Source organism: Danio rerio, chromosome 20 (genome assembly GCF_049306965.1).
Source record: "Danio rerio strain Tuebingen ecotype United States chromosome 20, GRCz12tu, whole genome shotgun sequence".
NCBI classification, from domain to species: Eukaryota; Metazoa; Chordata; class Actinopteri; order Cypriniformes; family Danionidae; genus Danio; species Danio rerio.
Genome location: NC_133195.1, coordinates 2,261,563 through 2,284,352, shown reverse-complemented (window position 1 = coordinate 2,284,352; position 22,790 = coordinate 2,261,563). Strand labels below are relative to the sequence as shown.

The 22,790-nt window shown below is 41.0% G+C and overlaps 1 protein-coding gene across 5 annotated transcripts in view; it reads right to left on the bottom strand.

Moving 5' to 3' along the window:
* Positions 1 to 202: 202 nt before the first annotated feature.
* The window catches only part of l3mbtl3 (L3MBTL histone methyl-lysine binding protein 3), an 82,577-nt gene continuing 59,989 nt past the window's right edge, over positions 203 to 22,790 (bottom strand). For all 5 annotated transcript variants that reach the window (XM_073932270.1, XM_073932272.1, XM_073932274.1 and 2 more), the window contains 4 exons: positions 21,415 to 21,506; positions 11,865 to 12,019; positions 10,826 to 10,888; positions 203 to 3,379 (listed from right to left, as the gene is read on the bottom strand). In XM_073932270.1, coding sequence (XP_073788371.1) covers positions 3,236 to 3,379; positions 10,826 to 10,888; positions 11,865 to 12,019; positions 21,415 to 21,506 — 454 coding nt within the window. In that variant the 3' untranslated portion in view covers positions 203 to 3,235. The remainder of the gene's footprint in view (positions 3,380 to 10,825; positions 10,889 to 11,864; positions 12,020 to 21,414; positions 21,507 to 22,790) is intronic.

The following is a 22,790-nucleotide window of genomic DNA, read 5'->3' as shown; positions in this document are numbered from 1 at the left end:
TATAATAACAGGACAGTAGAGAATTCACACAGGAAAGCATTGGGAGCAGAGAGAGGGGAAGGATAAGTAAAGGACCTCGAGCTGGGAATCGAACTCGGGTCACCGTGAGCACATTGGTGCTTTATGTCAGCGCACAGTACCACTAGGCTACTGAGGCGTAATGACTTTTAATATAGAAACTCTTCCTTCCTTCCTTCCTATCGCGTGCCGTTGATTTTATATAGAACATGATTTAAATCAGCCTTTGTTGGTGTCATCAATCTGGCAACCTGCTCTTGCATGTTTTAAACCAGGGGTGCAATACCTAGTTCAACCACTAGGTGTCAAACTTACATACTGCACCTTTAACAAATGATGCATAAACTATTTGCTAATGTTTAATAAACTATTCATAGTGTGCAGATATTATAAAGTGTTACCGGAAACTGATGTTCAAGCGTATTGTGACCATCCAGAACTGCCGTAGAGTCGTATTTTGTAAGTTCTTCGTATTTTTAAGTTTATTCATTTTGATTGGCCAAAAGAAGATTTTCAGGAAAACTGATTGTGTAAGGAGCTTATATTCTCAGCATGTGCTTCATGAATCAAAGCTATAGTTATATAAGCAACAGCTATCAACTGCAGAAGTATTCCAGCATTTTTTTTAAGCTGTGGCGAAAAATTTTTGAGAAATCGATTCTGCATTGATTATGAGATTCGCAAAATGCATCGCTATTCTCTCTTGGATCAATTCAGACATTAGCAAATTGCACTCTCGGCTAGTTTTAACAGCAGACAGCGCTTTAGGCTAGTTTTTTTATAGAGCTCTAGGCTAGTTTCTAACAGCAGATGGTGCTCCAGGCAAGTGTTTACAGCAAAAGCTGCTCTAGACTAATTTTTAACAGAAGACGGCACTCTAGGCTAGTTTTAACAGCAGACAACACTTTAGGCTTGTGTTTAACAGTAGACGGCGCTGTATGCTAGAGTTTAACAGTAGACAGCACTCTAGGCTAGTTTTTAACCGCAGATGGCGCTCTAGACTAGTTTTTAACGGGAGACGGCGCTCTAGACTAGATTTAACAGCAGATGGCGCTCTAGGCTAGTTTTAACAGCAGATGGCGCTCTAGGCTAGTTTTTAACAGTAGCCGGTGCTCTATGCTAGTTTTAACAGCAGATGGCGCTCTAGGCTAGTTTTTAACAGTAGCCGGTGCTCTAGGCTAGTTTTAACAGCAGATGGCGCTCTAGACTAGTTTTTAACGGGAGACGGCGCTCTAGACTAGATTTAACAGCAGATGGCGCTCTAGGCTAGTTTTAACAGCAGATGGCGCTCTAGGCTAGTTTTTAACAGTAGCCGGTGCTCTATGCTAGTTTTAACAGCAGATGGCGCTCTAGGCTAGTTTTTAACAGTAGCCGGTGCTCTAGGCTAGTTTTAACAGCAGATGGCGCTCTAGGCTAGTTTTTAACAGTAGGCGGTGCTCTAGGCTAGTTTTAACAGCAGATGGCGCTCTAGGCTAGTTTTTAACAGTAGCCGGTGCTCTATGCTAGTTTTAACAGCAGATGGCGCTCTAGGCTAGTTTTTAACAGTAGCCGGTGCTCTAGGCTAGTTTTAACAGCAGATGGCGCTCTAGGCTAGTTTTTAACAGTAGGCGGTGCTCTAGGCTAGTTTTAACAGCAGATGGCGCTCTAAGCTAGTTTCAACAGCAGACAGTGCTCTAGGCTAGTTTTAACAGCAGATGGCGCTCTAAGCTAGTTTCAACAGCAGACAGTGCTCTAGGGTAGTTTTAACAGCAGACGGCGCTCTAGGCTAGTTTTAACAGCAGATGACACTCTAGGCTAGTTTTAACAGCAGATGGCGCTCTAAGCTAGTTTCAACAGCAGACAGTGCTCTAGGCTAGTTTTAACAGCAGATGGCGCTCTAAGCTAGTTTCAACAGCAGACAGTGCTCTAGGGTAGTTTTAACAGCAGACGGCGCTCTAGGCTAGTTTTAACAGCAGATGACACTCTAGGCTAGTTTTAACAGCAGATGGCGCTCTAAGCTAGTTTCAACAGCAGACAGTGCTCTAGGCTAGTTTTAACAGCAGATGGCGCTCTAAGCTAGTTTCAACAGCAGACAGTGCTCTAGGGTAGTTTTAACAGCAGATGACACTCTAGGCTAGTTTTAACAGCAGACGGCGCTCTAGGCAAGTTTTAACAGCAGACGGCACTCTAGTCTATTTTTTAACAGTAGCAGGCACTCTAGGCTAGCTTTGACTGCAGATGGCGCTCTAGGCTAGTTTGTAACAGTAGCCAGTGCTCTAGGCAAGTTTTAACAGCAGACTGCACTCTAGGCTAGTGTTTAACAGCGAATGGGCGCTCTAGGGTAGTGTTTAACAGCAGACAGGGCTCTAGGCTAGTTTTAAACAGCAGATGCTGCTCTAGGCTAGTTTTCCCAGCAAACAGCACTGTTAAAAACTAGCATAGAGCACCAAGTACTGGTAAAAAAAAACTAGCCTACAGCGCCATCCGCTGTTGACAACTTACCTAGAGCCCCATCTACTAATTAAAAATTTTAATAAAAATATTAGATACTATTCAAGGAAAATAGCAATGCATAACATCTCAGAAGGATTTTTCACAACAGCTCTAACATCTTTTTGTAAATAATAGATGTCTTGGCTAAAACTAACAGGGTTAAATTTGATCTACAGAAAATCTTACAGATGTTGAACAATAGTTCACAAATGGTCATCAAATAGACAGGACTGAATCTCTAGTCTATTGTTAGACGTCTATTTTGTTTTTCATTGACCACTCAACCCTTTAGTTGGTTGTAGCCAAGACATCTATGTTTGCGCATCTATTATACAAAGCAAAACTGCTTGCTAGGGTGGATTAGTCCGTAACAGAATCTTTGCTTTAGCAAGAACGACAATCATAAGCAGGAGTTGTGCGGCTCTTCAGTGCGTGTAGCACTTGTTTAGCATGTAGCACTGGGTTAGCATGTAGCATTCCTTTAGCACCTGATTTTAGAAAAACATCAACACTTTCGATAAGCCCTCAGAGAAATACACTTTAATGCAAGGTCCCGGCATGAGCTCATCACGTACTGTAGCTTAATAAGTGCATACACAGACGTTTGTGAATGAGGGAGGTTCAGCATTGAGTGTGTAAGCTATGAATGTCGTGTGAGTGTGTGTTAAAGCGGCTCATTCTGCCAGAGCGTGGATCTCGATGATGAGCCCTTGGACTGAAGCGGCACTGATCTGTCAGCTCACCATCAGAGCTCGTTGCAGGCTGAGTTTTCTGTGGTTTTAAACATCAGGATGGAGTTGTAGATTTTCAGAGCGGGTCCCAGTTTAATGCTGAGGATCTTCACCAGGTCCACTTGAGTCAGCAGCAGGAAGGCCTCGCCGTCAATTTGCTGAAAGTAAACAGTAGTAAGTGAGCTGATAAGACATGGGGCGATGACCAGATGCAAGGTTTACCCTGGTTTGGAAAAGTCAAGGTTTGAAATTAATTTATAGAGATTTTTTGGGGCATCTGTATCTTCAGCAGAAAAGGACTGTTCGAAAAGCTACTGATCAGCCCATGATTCAGCGAACAATTAAAAATAAAATCTCTTATAAACCAACATCCGATCATGCTACAGATCCTAACAGTGTTGTGTATAGAGATGCGCGGATCAGCTGAAATTTCACCTGAATCCGCGGCTTTATACTAATCATTCGCTCGCACACATGGTTTTATCTGATATATGTATCCGCACCCGATTCGTCACTTTAATAATTTAATTCTTTGTTTTAGGTGTGATGATAGGTCACCGTGGATATTAACAGCAGATTCAGTGAGCTATAATCTGCGGATCTCTGATAGTAAAATAATACGTTAATCGTAAACGTTTTTAAATGAACATTTATTTATATATTTCAAACACAGGAAGTTAAAATAACACCTTTTAGCTTTTACAGATACAGGAATAACATAACAAAAAGGGTGCCACTTCAGCCTAAATGCAGACATCCCAAGTCTCCCAGAAGTTGCGGGAGTATCCCTCAAATGCATAGACACTCCCGGATGCCCGCAAATAAATCATAATATCCAGGAATTCACCTGTCCGGTCCTTAAAGGGTCACGAAACACCAAAACACATTTTTTGAGCTGTTGACAGTCTTATATGTGTCCCACACTGCTAAAAACACTATTAGGACACCTATATTTCACTAAAAAGTGTATTTTATTATTTATTATGTTATTTTAAGCAAATTCGTACTTCCGGTTTGAAATGAATTTTTGAAGCTGCGTCACGGTCATGACATAATAGCGTGTATTCCAGCGTGCAGACTGGACGTCTGTGCCAGAGTGTGTTATTACGTCTTACAGTGTGTTGCATTAATGCATGAGTAAGGCTTGGTTCAAACCAATCAGCGCACTCTATTGTGCAACTTCATTAATATTCATTACTGTCACAGTGTTTAGACGACAGAGACGCCACGTTGTGTTGGCAAAACAAGCGTGAAGTGTTGCTTTTATAGTTTGCTGCAGTGAAGTTTTGTTTTCATTTTCTCTCTGTAAGAGCTCAGCTGGAGTCACGTGTGGATTAACAGTGTACGCGACGCTCCACAACAATAACTTACGTGTCTAAGGAGGATTATTGTTTACCTGAGAGCTGTTCTCATCTGCAAACGCTGAGATCCGGATTCGCTTGTAGTCTCCTCTTAATAAAGACGCGGCTCTAGCTGCTGGTGATTGTTCTGTCTCTACAGATTTGGTAAGTGAGCGACCAGTGCTCTTTGTTTATTCATATTGTTCATATCGAACTAAGTTAACTATTGCACCGAGTGTAAACATGTTAGCACTACAACCAAACTTTAACCTCGTGTAGGATTTTCTCCGCATTTTGTGACCGGAATAACACACGCGGCTTTCTGACACTACCTGCCGTGTGCATCTAAGTTTCCGGGAAATGCTGAGTTTTTTTTCTCTCTCATTCGCCGTGCGGTATCAAACATTGCATGAAAAATACACGCTTAGAGCAGCTCCTCAAATCAAATATCTCGTTTGTCGCGAGGGGCATGAATGAATTCCCTGAATGAAAGAGCCAAACTGCAGTTAAAGTCCACCATTTAATAATTTGGCAAATAATTCGACTACAGATGTCCATGTAAACACCGTCCCTTTCTCCCCTCTGTGTGTGTGCGCGTGTTTTGACTATGAAAGTCAGCGCACCCAAATAGACACTCCCACACCATGCCACACCATGCCTCTTTTCTTCCTCCGACACTCCCCCCTAAACAAAGCTGGAAAATGACTTTTCCCAACTTAGGATGTCTGTAAATGGCAGCTATGTTGTGTTTACTTGGCCTTTTTCTACACACTGTTCAAAAACAGAACAGCATCTACTGTGCCTAAATTCGGGCGATTCCACCTCGCCTCCAAAACGCGGCGAGCTGCACTGAATGAGCGTTCACTCGCACACAGGGTCGAAGCCAACTGAACTGGTGCTCTAGGCAAAAGATGATCATGCCGCCCTCAAACCGAAAGTGAAAACGAGAGACAGGGGTGTGATTGCGCGTACCACAGCGAGGACCAGGGCGGTGGGGGGGATTGTCGTGGACGAAAGTGAGGAGAGGTTAGAGGGGACGCCTGGGTCGCCTCTATGGACACGCCGACCCTGCTCGCACCATTTGTTGTAGGAATGGACAAGATTCTCCTCGCAAAGCACTGCAGTCTTGGAAATGAGTGATCTTGTATCTCCCAGAACGATAGCAGATTTTCCTCTGATGACTCCCCTAACTGAATCTTTGAACAGTAGGCTACTTTTGCACTTCATCCATTATTTTGGGCTTCTTATCTTCCCATTCTGCAAAGCCCACTCTCTGCTCTTTCACTGTACAGTAGACTGCGAGCATCATCCTGTCTGAAAGTTGAGTTTGACATGATGTGTAAACAAACTCCAGCTGCCGTTGACGTTTAGTCCACACAAACAGGAGAACTCTTGCTTTAGCCTATTATTAGTAACACTGTGGTAATTTGCTGCAGCACAGTGAACCGCTTAAATTCACAAACTCTGCATCTGTAATAAACAAGTGTAGCATCTCACAGCATGATAAAACCAGATCCACACATTACAATCAGTGTTAAGGCCCTTTCACAGGATAACTCTAAAATAAGGAGTTCAGAGCACAGCTACGACGCTTAAAATGTAGTGAAAGGATATCGTTAGGATCACTTTCAGAATCTATTTGTTACAGCTAATAAGTGATAACAGCATGTCAGAACACATTAAAATATAAAGAGCTTTTAAAGCTACAGGCAACATTGTGGAGAAGCTCTTCTTGATGTTAATCCTTCTGTTCAAAGATTATCTAAAGATAATGGCTATCTTGAAAATAAATGCGAAAGACAGACAAAAAATATACATGGAATCTACGCTAGCCAGGCTAGCGGATTGCATTTCAGGGTCATTGTGTTGCCTCCTTTTAAAATGGTGGAATAGTAGCTAGTGTTGTTTGATTATTCCAGTACACCGACTGCGATCGCTAAACACAATAGCCCCTTTCACACAGTGATACCAGTAAATTTCTGGAAAATGTCCGGAACGACTTTACCGGTATATTCAAAAAAGCACTGTTCACACAGGCGAGGACGTTACGGAAATTTTCCGGAAAAGAGCATTCACACATCCATTCCAAAATACCGGTAAATTCTGACATCATTAACCAGAAATGAGCTTTAAACGGCTGCGCTTGTATTTGTAAACATTTGACTAAATTACAAACTCTGTGGATGATCAATCTTGTGAACAACTTTTGCAGGATCACTTTCGCATGTCGAGATGTTCATAATATGTGCGTGTGCAGGCGCTCACGGGCTGTTTTACAGGCACATGCAAAGCTAAAAGGTAAACAAACAACGGCTTATCATAAGCATCTTATCGATGATTATTTACACAGTTGGCATTGAGAAGAACAAATAAACATTATCTGACTAACATCTAGCAGCTAAATGTGTCTGGAAAAATATTCAAAGGCTTTAATTCTCATAAACCGCGCGGACGTAAATGCGTCTGACTGTTGTGATTGGCTAAAGCAGACGTCTCACGTCAGCACGTTCTAGACGTGCACGCGCTATTTCCGGCAATCTTCCTTCTGCATTCACACAGCGCAGCATTCCGGCAAATTACCGGTAATGTTACAACTTCTCTTCCCGGAAAATAGCCAGAACGAATTTAGCGGTATTTTCAAAAAGGACCTGTTCACACATACAACCTTTCCAAAAAATTGCCGTTAATTTTCCGGAAAGGTCTGTATGTGTGATAGGGGCTAATGTTTGATCAGACAGATTACACGAGCTGGATTCACTGGTCAGGCATAAGAAACACTGAGGGTAATGAAGAGTTACAGTTTCCTGAAAAGTGGATTGGTCATGGTGGGCCAGTTGAATAGCCCCCAAGGTCTCCTGATTTGACCCCCATAGACTTTTATCTTTGGGGTCATCTGAAGGCAATTGTCTATGGTGTGAAGATGCAAGATGTGCAGCACCTGAAACTACGGATACTGGAAGCCTGTGCTGGCATTTCTCCTGCGCTGTTGCTATCAGTGTGTGAAGAGTGGGAGAAGAGGGTTGCATTGACAATCCAACACAATGGGAAGCACATTGAACACATTTTATAAGTGGTCAGAAACTCATGAAAGAATAAAGTTACGTTAAAACCAAGCACACCATTGTTTTTCTTGTGAAATTCCTGATAAGTTTGACGTGTCACATGACCCTCTTCCTACTGAAAAAAACAAAGTTGGATCCAAGATGGCCGACAAAACGGCCACCATGGTCACCTCCCATCTTGAAAAGTTTACCCCCTCACATATACTAATGTGCCACAAACAGGACGCTAATATCACCAACCATTCCCATTTTATTAAGGTGCATCCATATAAATGGCCCACCCTATATAGTGAACTGATATCCTATAGTTTCTAAAAACTACAGTATTGGGTCATTTGTATATATTACTGTAGTTGTTGTGTTACTATATTAACTGTAGAATTAACCCGCAGTACTTTACTATACTGTGGTTAAAAAACACTACAGTAATTACTATGGTATTCTTTTTTCATGTGGGCTCCATGGTTTGGAGGCGTAATCAGGCCAGCGGATCACTGAATCGGTGTAATTAGATCACAGCACAGTGACTGAATGAAACGGGCGATTATGTGAGACAAGCGCAGTCTCAGTCAACCTAAAGCTGAGAGATTTACAATCCACTGCTGTCACGTATGAAGATCCATTTCAGATAAATGTTGCAGTGTGTGTGTGTAGGACTCCCAGTTATGGCCAGAATCCAATGTAAGTCGTGACTGGTTTTCAGGACTCACTTCTTCAGCTAGTAAAAGCCCAAGAGCCTTTTAGATTCTTCACAAAGAGTCAACAAGTCACTTTGCAGATCGTACAGTCTTTCTGGAGGAATGATCTGCGGAGTGGAGGATGTCACGGTACTAGAATCTCAGTATGTAGCAATTTCAGTACCAAAACAAAATGAAAACAACCTTACTTGTTAAATAACTTTAAATAACTAATAAGTTAGACAACATTTAAATGATTTATAATCCATGTCATTTTTTGTTTAAAAAGTGTTTTAAACATCATTAAAAACATAAATTGTGTATAAAGGGAGTATAATTCACAATTAGGATGCCAGAAAGTGTAAAAATAAATCTGAAAACATGTTGTATATTGACAATTACAGTTATAAATTCAATATAATCAGCATTCAGTAGACACACTCACCGGCCACTTTATTAGGTACGCCTGTCCAACTGCTCGTTAACACATTTTTCTAATCAGCCAATCGCAGGGAAGCAACTTAATGCATTTTAGGCCATGGTCAAGACGATCTGCTGCAGTTCAAGGCGAGGATTAACAGGAAAGGTTTGAGAAACACTGCACTTTCAAGACAAACGCGTTGTATTCATCAGCAAACTAACCACGGGAGCAGATTGACCATAACGTTCAGCGGTGGTCTTGTGAACTCGTTAATGCACGGTAAATAATCAGCAGCTGACAGAGCCAAGACCCAGCCGACATCATGAGGAGGGAGACGATGGGAAATAAGAGCAGCTCAGAGAACAGGATTATTTCCAGCCTCAGCCCTCTGGCCCTTTAACATTCTTGTTAGCGGTAAACATGACGCTGTGACGTGGGGATGACTTGACATGCCTATAAATGGCTTCAATGAGATCCTCTAGCATTTTCCATCATGCTTCTGCTCTTTTCCTTCTGCAACATAAGATTGGTGCTGTATCTGAAATTGCACTCTCATTCACATTATTTAGTCCACTTAAAGGAGTGTATGTGAGTTAATTGGAGAACTGAGAGCTGATGCGGTTTTTATATAGTACTGTGCAGAAGTCTTAGGCCCCCAGTTACATTTGCAGTTTTAGTGAGGGTGTAACGACCTTATATATATATTCAACATTCTACACACAATCCCCTGTAATGTGAAGAAAGAGTTTTTAAAATTGTTGCAAATTTATTAAAAATAAAAAAGCTGATAAATCACATGTACATCAGTATTCACAGCCTTTGGCGTGAAGCTCTAAACTGAGCTCAGGTACATTCTGTCTCCACTGATTATGTCAGCAGCTTCATTGGAGTTCAGCTGTGTTCAATTCAGATGATTGGACGTGATCTGAAAAGGCTACACCTGTCTATATAAGGGCCCAGGGTTGACAGTGCATGTCAAAGCACAAACCAAGCATGAAGACAAAGGAACTGTCTGTAGACCTCCGAGACAGGATTGTCTGGAGGCACAAGGCTGGGGAAGGTTACAGAAACATTTCTGCTGCTCTGAAAGTTCCAATGAGCACAGCGGCCTCCATCATCCGTAGTGGAAGATGTTTAAAACACCAGGACTCTTCCTAGAGCTGGCCGGCCAGCTAAGCTGAGTGATCTGGGGAAAATGGCCTTAGTCAGGGAGGTGATCAATAGCCTGATGGTTACTCTTTCTGAGCTTTCTAAATGCAAATATAGGGGATATATTCATTGCATATGGGACTGTCAGGTGATTCAGGCCCCTAATCGTACCCCAAATAAACAACATTTTTGGTCTGGACATAGATATACACCCTCTGTCCCTTCTCCTGGGTTTTCTTTGCAAACTAATTAGGAACAAGTATGAACAACGACCGTTCTGCCTGCTAACTTTTGCTGCCAGGAAGAACATTTTGATGTCATGGACCAATGATAAGCCCCCTTCCATGAAAGGATGGCATTCAATAATTCAAGAGATTATCCCCCTGGAATACTTAACATGTCTCAGCCACTCCACAACTGACACATTTATTTGCACTCGGTCACCATATCTGGACAATATAAACCTTGCTTTATCTGACATTTTAAAACTCGCAATGACATAATGTCCGTATAAACCAGGGGTCACCAATCTCGGTCCTGGAGGGTTGGTGTCCCTGCGGGGTTTAGCTGCAACTTGCCTCAACACACCTGCCTGGATGTTTCAAGTATGCCTATTAAGACCTTGATTAGCTTGTTCAGGTGTGTTTGATAAGGGTTGGAGCTAAAATCTGCAGGACACCGGCCCTATAGGAACAAGTTTGGTGACCCCTGGTATAAACATTCATTCATGTTCTGTTTTCATCAAACTTCCCACTCTTCCTGTCAAATTGTAATATTTGTAACATAACAGCTTATGGCTTTGGCCATATGTATACTTTTGTATATGCACTTATGCTTTTATGTTGTGTTTGTATTTTTGTTTTGCGTATGTCTAAAAAGAAAAAAAAAAAAAGAAAGAAATTCCCAAAGGATTCGGATATTCTAATTGCACCTGTGAATAAAGGGAATATTTTACCTCGTCTCTAAAGGTGCGCACTTGTTCCTTACAGCCTGGAAGTCCTTGGATAAACTGGATCACCTACAGAAAAACAATGACGATCAGAAGAGGCGCAACACTGCCGAGTCCAAAACAAACCTGTATTCTAAAACACACACAGACTTGTATATGTGGTTTACCAGGACTCTCCATATGCATAATGTATTTTATACATTAAAAACTGCTTATTATAATATAAATATCTGTCAAATTTTGAATGTCCAAACCACCTTAAAGGTGACACAAAAATAATGTTTGGTAGACGTCAGTATTAGTATTGTTAGTTTATGATATATATGAGCTAGTGCACACCTAAATGGTGACAAAATTTGCATTTAGCGGATATAAAACTAATTTAAACATGTAAAGTTTGTAGTTAGTCACTTCTGCCGAACTGGATCAACGGTTTTATTAACATCACGTCATACTTCAGTGTCTTATTCAATCTTCTGACCAATCAAATGCTCTCTAGTGTCTAACATGCCCCGCCCCTTCTTCTTATTGGCTTTTCATTTGACGCACTTAAGCTCAACCACTATCACTGGCAGAGCTGTGATAAAACAAAACACTATTGGCTGTTTTTTTATTAGGGGGAGGAGCTACACTATGTCCCACCCTCTCTCCATGTTTTGGTTGACATTACGTCAAACATTGAATAAAATATGCACATTACAGGACCTTTAATGGAGTACAACTAGATCATACACATGTTATGCAATACATAATTATTGTGCCCTCATAATCCTGTACACCAGGGGTGTCCAAACTCAGTCCTGGAGGGCCGGTGTCCTGCAAAGTTTAGTTCCAACTGCAATCAGACACACTGGGGCTAGATCAAGCTCTTACAAGGCTCTCTAGAAATGTCCTTGCAAGTGTGTTGAGACAAGTTGGAGCTAAAATCTGCAGGACACCGGCCCTCCAGGACCAGGTTTGGACATGCCTGCTGTTCACACATACACACTTGCATGGACTCAGCTAAGTGTAATTGTGTTGAACTGAACAGCGGGGCTCTGTTTACCTCATCAATGCTCCACGACGCCACTTTACTGGCCGTGATGCCTGCAACTGTAGGAAGGAGCTTGCTGTGCTGATCCCAGCAGTGAGGCATGCTGGGAGACGGGCTGGAACACGGCATAAAGACGGACTGGTGCAGAGCTTGCTGGAGAGTCAACTCTGAGACACACAGAGAGAGGTGGAAGATAAGTATGTAAATCAGCAATACGTCAACAAATATGGCTGACAGCTAGGACCAGGTACAATGTTTTTAGATAGTTCTGTGTACAATTTTGCATATGGTGTCACATCGGTTAGCACTGTTGCCTCACAGCAAGAAAGTTGCTGGTACTGAGTCTGTTGGCGTTTCTGTGTGGAGGTTGCATGTTCTGCCTGTGTTGGTATGGGTTTCCTCTGGGTGCTCCGGTTTCCCCCACAAGTCCAAAGACATGTGGTACAGGTGAACTGGGTAGGCTAAAATTGACTGTAGTGTATGATTGTGAGTGAGAGTGTATGGATGTTTCCCAGTGATGGGTTGCGGCTGGAAGGACATCCGCTGTGTAAAAACATATGCTGGATAAGTTGGCGGTTCATTCCGCTGTGGTGACCCCAGATTAATAAAGGGACTAAGCCGAAAATTAGTATAATGAACACTCTTAAGGATGTAGTTAGGATTATTTATGAAGGTGGTAGATCTTTCTCAAATCTGGCACCTAAACTCTTAGCACAGTTCGGGAAGCAGACACATTCTGTCAGTTTAAAACTAGACTAAAGACACATCTTTGCATTAGCTTACACATAAAACACAAATGCTTTTGAAATCAAAATCCTCTAAAGCAGGGGTGTCAAACTCAATTCCTGGAGGGCCGAAGCCCTGCACAGTTTAGTTCCAACCCTGCTCCAACACACTTACCTGTAGGTTTCAAACAAGCCTGAAGGACTCAATTAGTTTGATCAGGTGTGTTTAATTAAGGTTGGAACTAAACTGTGCAGAGCTGCGGCCCTTTTGGAACTGAGTTTGACACCTGTGCTCTAAAGGATTGTTAGTCTGCATTATTTAGGGCAACCGGAGCCGGAAACACTTCCCACAAGTCATTATAATTTGAACGGCATCTGCGCTTATGTCTTTTTTTTTTACGATTCCTGAGGTTTCTATAATCTTGGACCAGGCCGTATCCTGAGCAGCTGCTGTGGTGGTCATGGAGGAGTGGAGAGGAGGAGACTGATTCCTGTAAGAACCAAGTGACAGATAAGTCTTCACATTGATCCTGAAGGGCCAGCCAGTACACCAGCTGGTGACCTCTCCCACCTGCAGCTTCTCCACGATGGACGTCCAGCGCTCTCCAGCCTCCGGCGCCTAGACTGCAGTTCTGCACAAGACGTTTGGCCATAGGAGAAATATTCGTGCCCAACTGAACCTGGTTTCTCTTGAGTTTTTTTTATCCTTCACTTTGGTCAATTGGTGAAGTCTGTTCCTCTCCACTGTCGCCACTAGCATGGATGGTTTGGGACTTGTGAAGCTGTGCATCGATGGATTTGCTCTTCAGTGTTTGGACTTTCAGCAGTGAAAATTAAACCTCACTGAACTGAACTAAACTGAACTCTGAAAACTCAGTTTCAGTTTACTATAATCTATGTGAAGCTGCTTTGACACAATCTACATTGTAAAAGCGCTATAGAAGTAAAGATGAATTGAACTGAATGGGAAGTGCAATGTGTTTTCAAACATCATCATACAGGTAACCAGAAAAACAAAATACTCAAACATATAAAGAAACAAGCCGTCGAGCATTTTTTAGATCAACTCTTTAACTCTGAGTGAGGTTTGTTAAACCAAATGCAAATCGCAAGTAAAAATAATTGAGCCCAATTTAAGAGTGAATAGTGAGGAACCACTGCTGTTATAAAGAGCCAATCGACTTCCTGCAGCTGTACACTTGAAGGTTTTTGCTCTTTTGGGTTTTGTTCTCAACAGGGCTTTGAATGGATTGGCCATCCTGCAGTGCAGTGCGAAAAGCCATTTAAATTCACCTACAGAGCGACGGTTTCTCCACAGATATTCATAAAACTGCTTTGCAAAACAGTTCTGAGAGTCGTGAGCCACAGTACACTATAAAGGTTAAAACAAACTACCAACTGCGGCCCTTTCTGCCCATTCACAGACAAACGGTGGCTTTTACTTTATACATGTCTGTCAATGGCGTTGTTCCCCAAATGCTTCTCTTTTTCACCTCTACCCAGACAGCATACGAATGTGGGCCACTTTAGGCAGGTATGCGGCACTGGTGGTCTTCCTTCGGTCCAGACAAAATGAATGTGAGGCTGAAGTGACCCACCTGTACAATGGCAAAGGGGGGGGGCAAAGATTCAAATTCATATATGGGCCATTTAAGGCAAAGATTTGGCACTTATGGCAAAATGTGATCTGAATGTGAGCCTAACGTGGCCCATGTGGAAAATGATCAATTTGGCCAAATGATGGAGGACTAATGTGGGCCACAGTTGGCAATAATGTAGCATAGTCATTTAAGGGTAATCTGGGTCTAAACCTAAAGTGGCTCACACGTGTAGGTGCAAATGTGGCCCAGTTATCTTAAGACATACTCTATGTGAGCCACTTTTGGCAAAAATTTGGGATAGTAAGCTCTGGCTAATACGGCTGTGAGCCTAATGTTGCCCAGAGAAGATATGGCAAATGTGGCCCAGTTATCCTAAAAAATATGTGGGCCACTTTTGGTAAATATTTGGCACAGTAAACTCTGGCCAATGTGGATGTGAGCCTAAAGCGGCCCAGAGAAGATATGACAAATGTGGCCCAGTTTTCTTAAAACATACTGCATGTGGACCACATAGACTAAAGTCACCATCATGGAGAGAAGTGTTTGTTTTAGTTGTGCTCATAGTCCTGAACCTCTCAAAATAATTTTCTTTAGGGGCTGCTGTAACTTTTAAAAACTTAGCTTGAAATGTTTATTTATTACAGCAAACAAGCCAAGTGAAAACATTCTGTGGCCCAGAATAGGGTCAGTTCTGGTTCATTCAGTTGAATTCTGGCTGATATGTGATATTCCTCTGGCACCAACAACAATGCCACGTTCAAAGCCACTTAAATCCCCTTTCTTCCCTATTCTGCTGCTCAGTTTAAACAGCAGCAGGTCGTCTTGACCATGTTTACATTCCTAAATGCATTCAGTTGCTGCCATGTGATTGGCTAATTAGAAATTTGCGCTAACAAGCAGTTGGACAGCTGTACCTAATAAAGTGTCCAGTTAGTGTATGTTTGCTGCTTATGCTAAGGTTTATAGGACTGTTATGACAAATGTAATCATGATATGACATCATGAATATGGACAATTTATGCGTGCTCATGACAAGTGTCATAGGCTTAGTTTTGTTATTTTAAATGCAAATATGACTGTTTCAGATGCCTTTATGACAACTTGACAATACCCAGACTACATAACTTGTTATAAATGATGATGATGAACTCCCATGATTCCAAGCTCAGTCACACAGTCATCAAAATACAATTTTGTTTGTTGTGAATACACACCCTCTAGTGGCCAAAATCGCACACTGTGCCTTTAATTAATTACATGTACTTACTACTGTATATGGTTAGGCTTATAAAGCAGTTTAGGGTTAGCTACAAGTAATTATGAATAATTAATTGTAATTACAATAGAAAGTACAGCATATAGAACATGCAACTAGAGCACCTTAAAATCGAGTGTTACTACAAGATTCAGAATCCAGAAGTGAGCTCAGCACACACCTCACCTGCGTTGTGGTTACTAGGCAACAAAGATAAACCAGTGGCGCACTGATGACGCAAAAGTACCACATTCTGATGCAAACACACAGGGGTTGTGAAATGACCCTTCAACTGCGTGTTCACACTACTTCAGTATCGCGCTTTAATGATGCTGGATCCTCACAGCTGCTCACTTTCTGACATTCATTAGCGGAGCTCGTCGCCGGTGGCCTCCGTCTGATGCCTGTTACATAAACACCGTAATTGTATCTGAAAACGCTCCTATCCATGTCATTAACCATCATAAATGCTCTTCCCCAAGGGGGTTCATGAAACATGCTGTGGAATACATCTAGATCCAGGCAGCGGGACTGTGCGCTTTTGCAGTTGGTTAAATCGGCATGAGATCCTGCTAAATCCTCTTCTAATGTAATTTAAGTGTTGACACAAACACTGAGTCTCAAAAAGACAAACGAAGTGGCGATGAGTGCGTAGATGTCAGGTTTTGCATCTGCTGTGTTTGTTTCATGTGATTATGTTACCGAGGGAAGAATATACAGTACAGTGTTATGCATCTCACTCACAGCTCTGAGTGCATTATCAGATGCCAAAGCTGAAAAATCAATCACATATACAGAGAATGCTCCCTCCCTCCACTGAAGACATCCATTAGCCTACATATATAACTGCATGATGCTATCATGTTAATATGAAGAAAATCTCTGACAAATATTTCCAGATTCTTGTTAAATCTATGCCACAAATCATTTAGGCAGATCTGAAGCCAAAAGGGGGTCCAACCCGGTAAAGTGTACCTAATAAAGTGGCCGGTACGTATACTTCCTCAGAATTTTTGTTATGAGTTTTGACTGCAAATGTCACGTCCATAACGCTGGATTTGCGAAGACGCTTACTCTGGAGTTCACGAAAACGTCAATCTTCTGTGACCACGGGGAGTGACACAAACAACTGGAGTTTGGATCCACGTGCAGGTTTATTAGAATCGTCAGGCAAGCAGTGGTCAACACAGGTGCAATCAGATGTATAAAGGCAAATCCACAATCGTAGTCGAATATAACAGGCGAGAGGTCAGAAGGCAGGCGGCTAACCAGGAGAACTGGATAAATAAGGCTAGGATCAACACACGGGAAAACAAGACTAGGAGAACGCGTTGAAATGTCACTTAACAGTAAACAAGACTCAGCAACAGTGAGTGTTTCTGTGCAGTAATCAGTCTAGAAGCAGGATCAGCTGTGGGAGTCTAATCAGTGGAGACTTGGAGCAGGTGTGTGTGTGTGTGTGTGGCATGACTGAATATGTAGTTCATTTATAACAGATATATACATTAGATGTCGCCTGGCCTATTGTTGTCTATTGGACGGAATGCGTCAATAGCGCCGCCATCTTGCTACAGGGTAGCGCTCCTTTGAAATGAATGTGGGACCAAGGTACAGTGGAGGACTGTGGCCATGCAAAGCCAGAGATATACACATATACACATATATCTGTGATCGGGAGTTTTCCTGGATGTTAGTATGTCATTTTTTTTTTCTAATTACGAAAATTATAATTTTACATCACTTTTCTACATTGATGGATCAGCACACGGGCATTCCTGACAAAAAGCTTGTGTTTGTGTGTACAGAAATGTACTATCCACCCTCCCTGTTAAATTTGATCTAATCATGTCCTGAAACACAGCTCCTCTCCTGCTTTCACTTCTCATACTGACTGAGGGAGCGATTCGTTTGTGAATGAATCCCCCGAACGACTCTTTCACTAACGTTAGCTGACAATAATACAAGTTTCTGGCATCGCAGCATCTTGTTGTCATTTCTTTTGCATTGTTTTCTGATTTTATTCAACAAAACTAGCATAAGCCGAGTGTTTAGTGCGAGTTGGAGCTGCTTTGCCGTATGGTGAATGCAGTAAGTGACTGTTATCATCAATAACGTTACCTGATTAGCACAAAAGTTCAGAACATACAAAAACAGAAAAAAAAAACATAATATTACCTATGAAATGTTCTGCCTTTGTGCTTTGTTTTCTTTGTTTGCTCGTTACTACACCCGTAGACAGCGCTAAAGTCCCGCATCTTCACGTAATAACACTGTCTTGACTAGTGCGATTGAATGACACTTGTCCTGGGAGCACTGTACCAATGTGGCGGCGCTATTGACGCATGCTCAGGGTCCCTATGCGATATCTAGTGTATATATATATATGCATTTATAAGCAGATTTGTAGTCCTGTGTGTGTGTGTGTGAGAGTGTTTACCAGCGACTTCTGGTGGTTTGATCGCTGGTGATCATGACATTATATAAAAACACAATCCTATACAGAGATACTTTTCGCTTTATAACTTGAATTATAGGCTCAACTCGAAGCTTTTGGACTCTCAAGATGAGCTTTTGTTTTTGTTTTCCTTGCAAAGTGAGTGCCACTCCATTATGTCCGCCTGCACGTAGCTAAAACAACTACATTATTATAGATGATAAATAACACACAGAGCTAGTGGTGTTTACTCTTGTCTTATAAAGGCTCATTATAAGAGTCGTGCGGCAGACATTAGGATCATCCATTTTGATTGTTTGACAGAATGTGCACAATGTGAGTATTTTTTTCAAGCCGACGCCTGATTTTGCATTCATTTCTTGTTTATTTTAAAGCACATTATGCAAATCACTTTCTGTAAGCAGAGCATCCTCCAAACTATTTCCGAACAAATGAACAGGAAACAAGCAGACTTTGAGAATTAATCAAGTGGAGAAGCTGAAGTGTGGATATTGTGGACTTTCTTTTGGCAGATTTTACAGCGGTGTTTGAGTGTAAAGACTAAAGCTTCATAAAGTCAACAGCAGTTTATTAGCATTTTACTTCTGTTAACCCTTGTGTGCTGTTGAGGATGTTTTTATCCACTCTGGGGTGATTTTGAGCCTAATTTAGCCACAACTTTCTCTGTGTTTCAGAAAACGGGATGATTTTGGTGCATTATCAGATGCCAGAGCTAAAAAAATCACATATACAGTGCATCCGGGAAGTCTTCATAGCGCTTCACTTTTTCCACATTTGTTTATGTTACAGCCTTATTCCAAAATGGATTAAATTAATTGATTTCCTCAACATTCTACACACAATCCCCCATAATGACAATGTGAACAAAGATTTTTGAAATGGTTGCAAATTTATTAAAAATAAAAAAGCTGAAAAATCCCATGTACATCAGCATTCACAGGCTTTGCTCAATACTTTGTTGATGCACATTTGGCAGCGATTACAGCCTCAAGCCCAAACCATCACTGATGCTTTACTCTGGGGATGCAGCAGTCGGGGTGGGACGCTTCTCCACATTGTAACTCTCCCCGGATGTGGGAAAGACAGTGACTCAATTCATTCAATTAAAGTCTTTCACCTCGTCATCAGTCCCCGTCACTAAAGGTGTGCCCCAGGGTTCAGTTTTGGGTCCGCTGCTATTTATCATCTATCTTCTTCCACTTGGTTATATTTTCCGCAAACACCAAATCCAATTTCATTGCTACGCAGATGACACCCAGCTCTACCTATCAACCAAACACAACCACAAACTCCCACCTTCATCTCTTACTAATTGCTTTGCAGACATCAAATCCTGGTTCACCACAAACTTCTTGAAATTAAATGACAATAAAACTGAACTTTTACTTATAGGTACACGATCCACTTTAAATAAATCGCATAGTTTTTCCATTTCCACAGAGAATTCTGTCATTACCCCCTCCCTTCAGGTTAAGAGTTTGGGGGTCATCTTCGACAGCACCATTTAAACATAAGCATTTATGTATACAAACCATCCTAATCGCAGATGCTACAGTAGGTTATTTTGCAATCAAATTATGTTCATAAAAGGTTAGTAATTAACATTTAAAGACGAGTATTTGTGTGTATAAAGAATCTATTTTGTGTGAAGTGCTTCTCGATATGTGAACGACCTGTACGGCTTTACTTGTACTTTTCATCAGGGCAGAATGACGTCGATTGCAGCTTTCTGTTGTACCATTTGGCAGTGGAAACACAAGCCTGATTAAGGTTCTCGATTCCCCTCACGCCGCCCACGAAGCACAGAATCGCACCAGCCGAGAGTCTCTCATCTTTCGCTAAGAAACGCCTCTGACTGGACCAGCTAAAGTGCTTTAAAGCGGAGCAACAAAAGGCCCTGGCGTCTGCATGCTGCCTCTCCTTCATTAGACACACTGAAGAAGAGCCAGGGAGCAGATCTTCTGGAGACAGACACAAATACAGCAGCTCTGATGAACTGACATGACTCCAGCTCGTCTGATGCATGATTCACAGCGTTACACACACTTTCCTCTGCTTCACACTCTTGATTCTGAGGGCGTTTTTACACTCTCTGTGAAAAGGCTTACCTTAAACAGCTCCGTCAACTTGGTTTAACCTGCAGAAATTGTTTTAGTGGTGTAAATATAGTTGAGGTCTAGATTATTCGTCCACCCGAATTATTAGCCTACCTGTATATTTTCCCCAATTTCAATATAACTGAAAGAAATGAACACATTTCTGAACATTATAGTTTTAATAACTCATTTCTAATAACTGATTCTTTTCTCTTTGCCAAGATGACAGCACATAATATTAGACTAGATATTTTCAAGATACAGCTTAAAGTGACATTTAAAGGCTTAACTAGGTTAATTAGGCAAGTCATTGTGTAACAGTGGTTTGTTCTGTAGACAATCACAAAAATAGTGTTTTGCATTGTCTACAGATAAAGCACTGTTATACAATGACTTGCCTTATTAGCCTAGTTAAGTCTTCAATATGGCCCTTTAACCCAGTTAAACTCTGATGTTATTTTGGCATTTCCGCCTGGATTTTGCCTACCCAAATTTAAAAGCTTCCCAAATCCACATGCAGAGGTGTAAATGCAAAAAATTGGTATCATTTTAAAGAAAACCCTTTGAATTTTCATAAAACACTATTGAAAGTGTTTAAAAAATCTGTATATGTTGTCTGTGTTATAATAAACACCTAAAAAAAGAGGCGTTTTTAAATTTTTTTTTATGAACTCCAATTTGAAAGTGTAGCTTTCAGGTTGTGTGTGGTCTAGCGTGCTGTAATTAATTTTTGCTAGTTCCTGCACATGTCTGTAATCATAGGAAAAATGAAAAATGTCTCCACCATAATCTACGCAAAAGTTATTGTATTCCAACTGATGAGAGGTGCTGTACAAACCACAGGGAGCGATCATTGTCTTCATATTCCACTATTCTTTTGTTTGATCAAACATAATTTACTGTGTTTATTCGCCCCCTTTGATTTTTTTTTTCGTTTTTAAATATTACCCAAATGATGTTTAACAGCAAGGAAATTTTCACAGTATTGTTTTTTTCTTCTGGAGAAAGTCTTATTTGTTTTATTTCGGCTAGAATAAAAGCAGTTTTTAATTTTTTAAACACCATTTCAGGTCATTATTATTAGCCCCTTTAAGCTATATTTATTTTAGGTTGTCTACAGAACGAACCATCGTTATACAATAACTTGCCTAATTACCCTAACCTGCCTAGTGAAGCCTTTAAATGTCACTTTAAGCTGTATAGAAGTGTCTTGAAGAATATCTAGTCTAATATTATGTGCTGTCATCATGACAAAAATCAAAGAAATCAGTTATTACTAATAAGTTATTAAAGCTATTATGTGTAAAAGTGTTAATAACATACATCGACACTTACTGTTAACCACATTTTTACTGTAGCATTTTTACAGTTTTTTTACCATCAACATTACTGTATATTTTTGTTTACAGTGCCGGCATGTGCAAATTTACCTTTGGTTTCAGTGACTGAAGACACTTCGCTCTCCACTTCCTCTTCCTGTGGCAGCACTTCCACCTTGCGCACTTTACAGGGCCGTCCAACCCTGAGGAAGAGCATCAGCATGATTCATGATGTCATGTGACCATGGAATCACTCTACTATAAATAATATTTGGGGTGCTTTCATACCAATAAATCGATAGTTTAGTTCAGGAACAGGGATTAAAATTGTTACAATGTTGCGTTTTGTTCTTGGTGCGGTTTACTGTCACACGACAACATTTTTAAATGGACCAAAATAGTTAAAAGAAGTCACGTGCGAGTAAACACTCCTCACATCGTTTGCTTTATTTTCGGGGAATCTGCTCAGCTGTCATACGTCCCAATTTTAATATATGATGATGAGCAATAAAACATTATAAGTGAAAAGGTGACACCCACAGACTGAGGTCTCTATTTTATAAAGATCTAGGCTCAAAGTCTAAAGCATATGGTACAAAAGCATTGAGGACGTGTCCAAATCTCCTTTTGCTATTTTAAGGATGAAAAATTTGCTCTGCACCCGCAGCATGGTCTAACATGGTTGTGCTTATTCTCTTAATGAGTTCTGGGTGTGTTTTGAGCATAATGTGCATTAAACCTATGAGAGTCTCATCTCTTTTTCACTTTAAGAGTATTTTGCGTCGCACCATGGCGCATTTGCTATTTACATGGTGGACTTTGTGGAAAAACTGAACGCTTCACTACGAGATAACAGGTAAACAGAGCATCTGCATCTCCTCCATTCAGCCTGTTTACTTTCTCTTTACTTTTACTCTTTACTTTACTCCTTTACTTTGGTGGAGAAAGGACTCGGTGGAAACTCCCTCCACTGAAGACATTCATTAGCCTACATATATAACTGCATGATGCTATCAAGTCAATATGGAGCAAAATCTCTGAGGAATATTTCCAGTACCTTGTTGAATCTACGCCAGAAGGATTTAGGCAGATCTGAAGGCAAAAGAGGGTCCAACCCGGTAAAGTGTACCTAATAAAGTGGCCGATGAGTATACTTTCTCTGTGAATTTTTGATATGAGTTTTGACTGCAAATGTCACGTCCATAACGCTGGATTTGCGAAGACGCTTACTCTGGAGTTCACGAAAACGTCAATCTTGTGAGATATTACTAAACTACATCGTAACTTCTCAATAAAAACACAATCCTATACAGAGATACTTTTAGAAGAATTATAGGCTCAACTCGAAGCTTTTGTTTTCCTTGCAAAGTGAGTGACACTGTATTATGTCCGCCTGCACATAGCTAAAACAACAACTACATTATTATAGATGATAAATAACACACAGCGCTACACAGTAAAATCTTCAGAGTAAAATTTACTCAGTT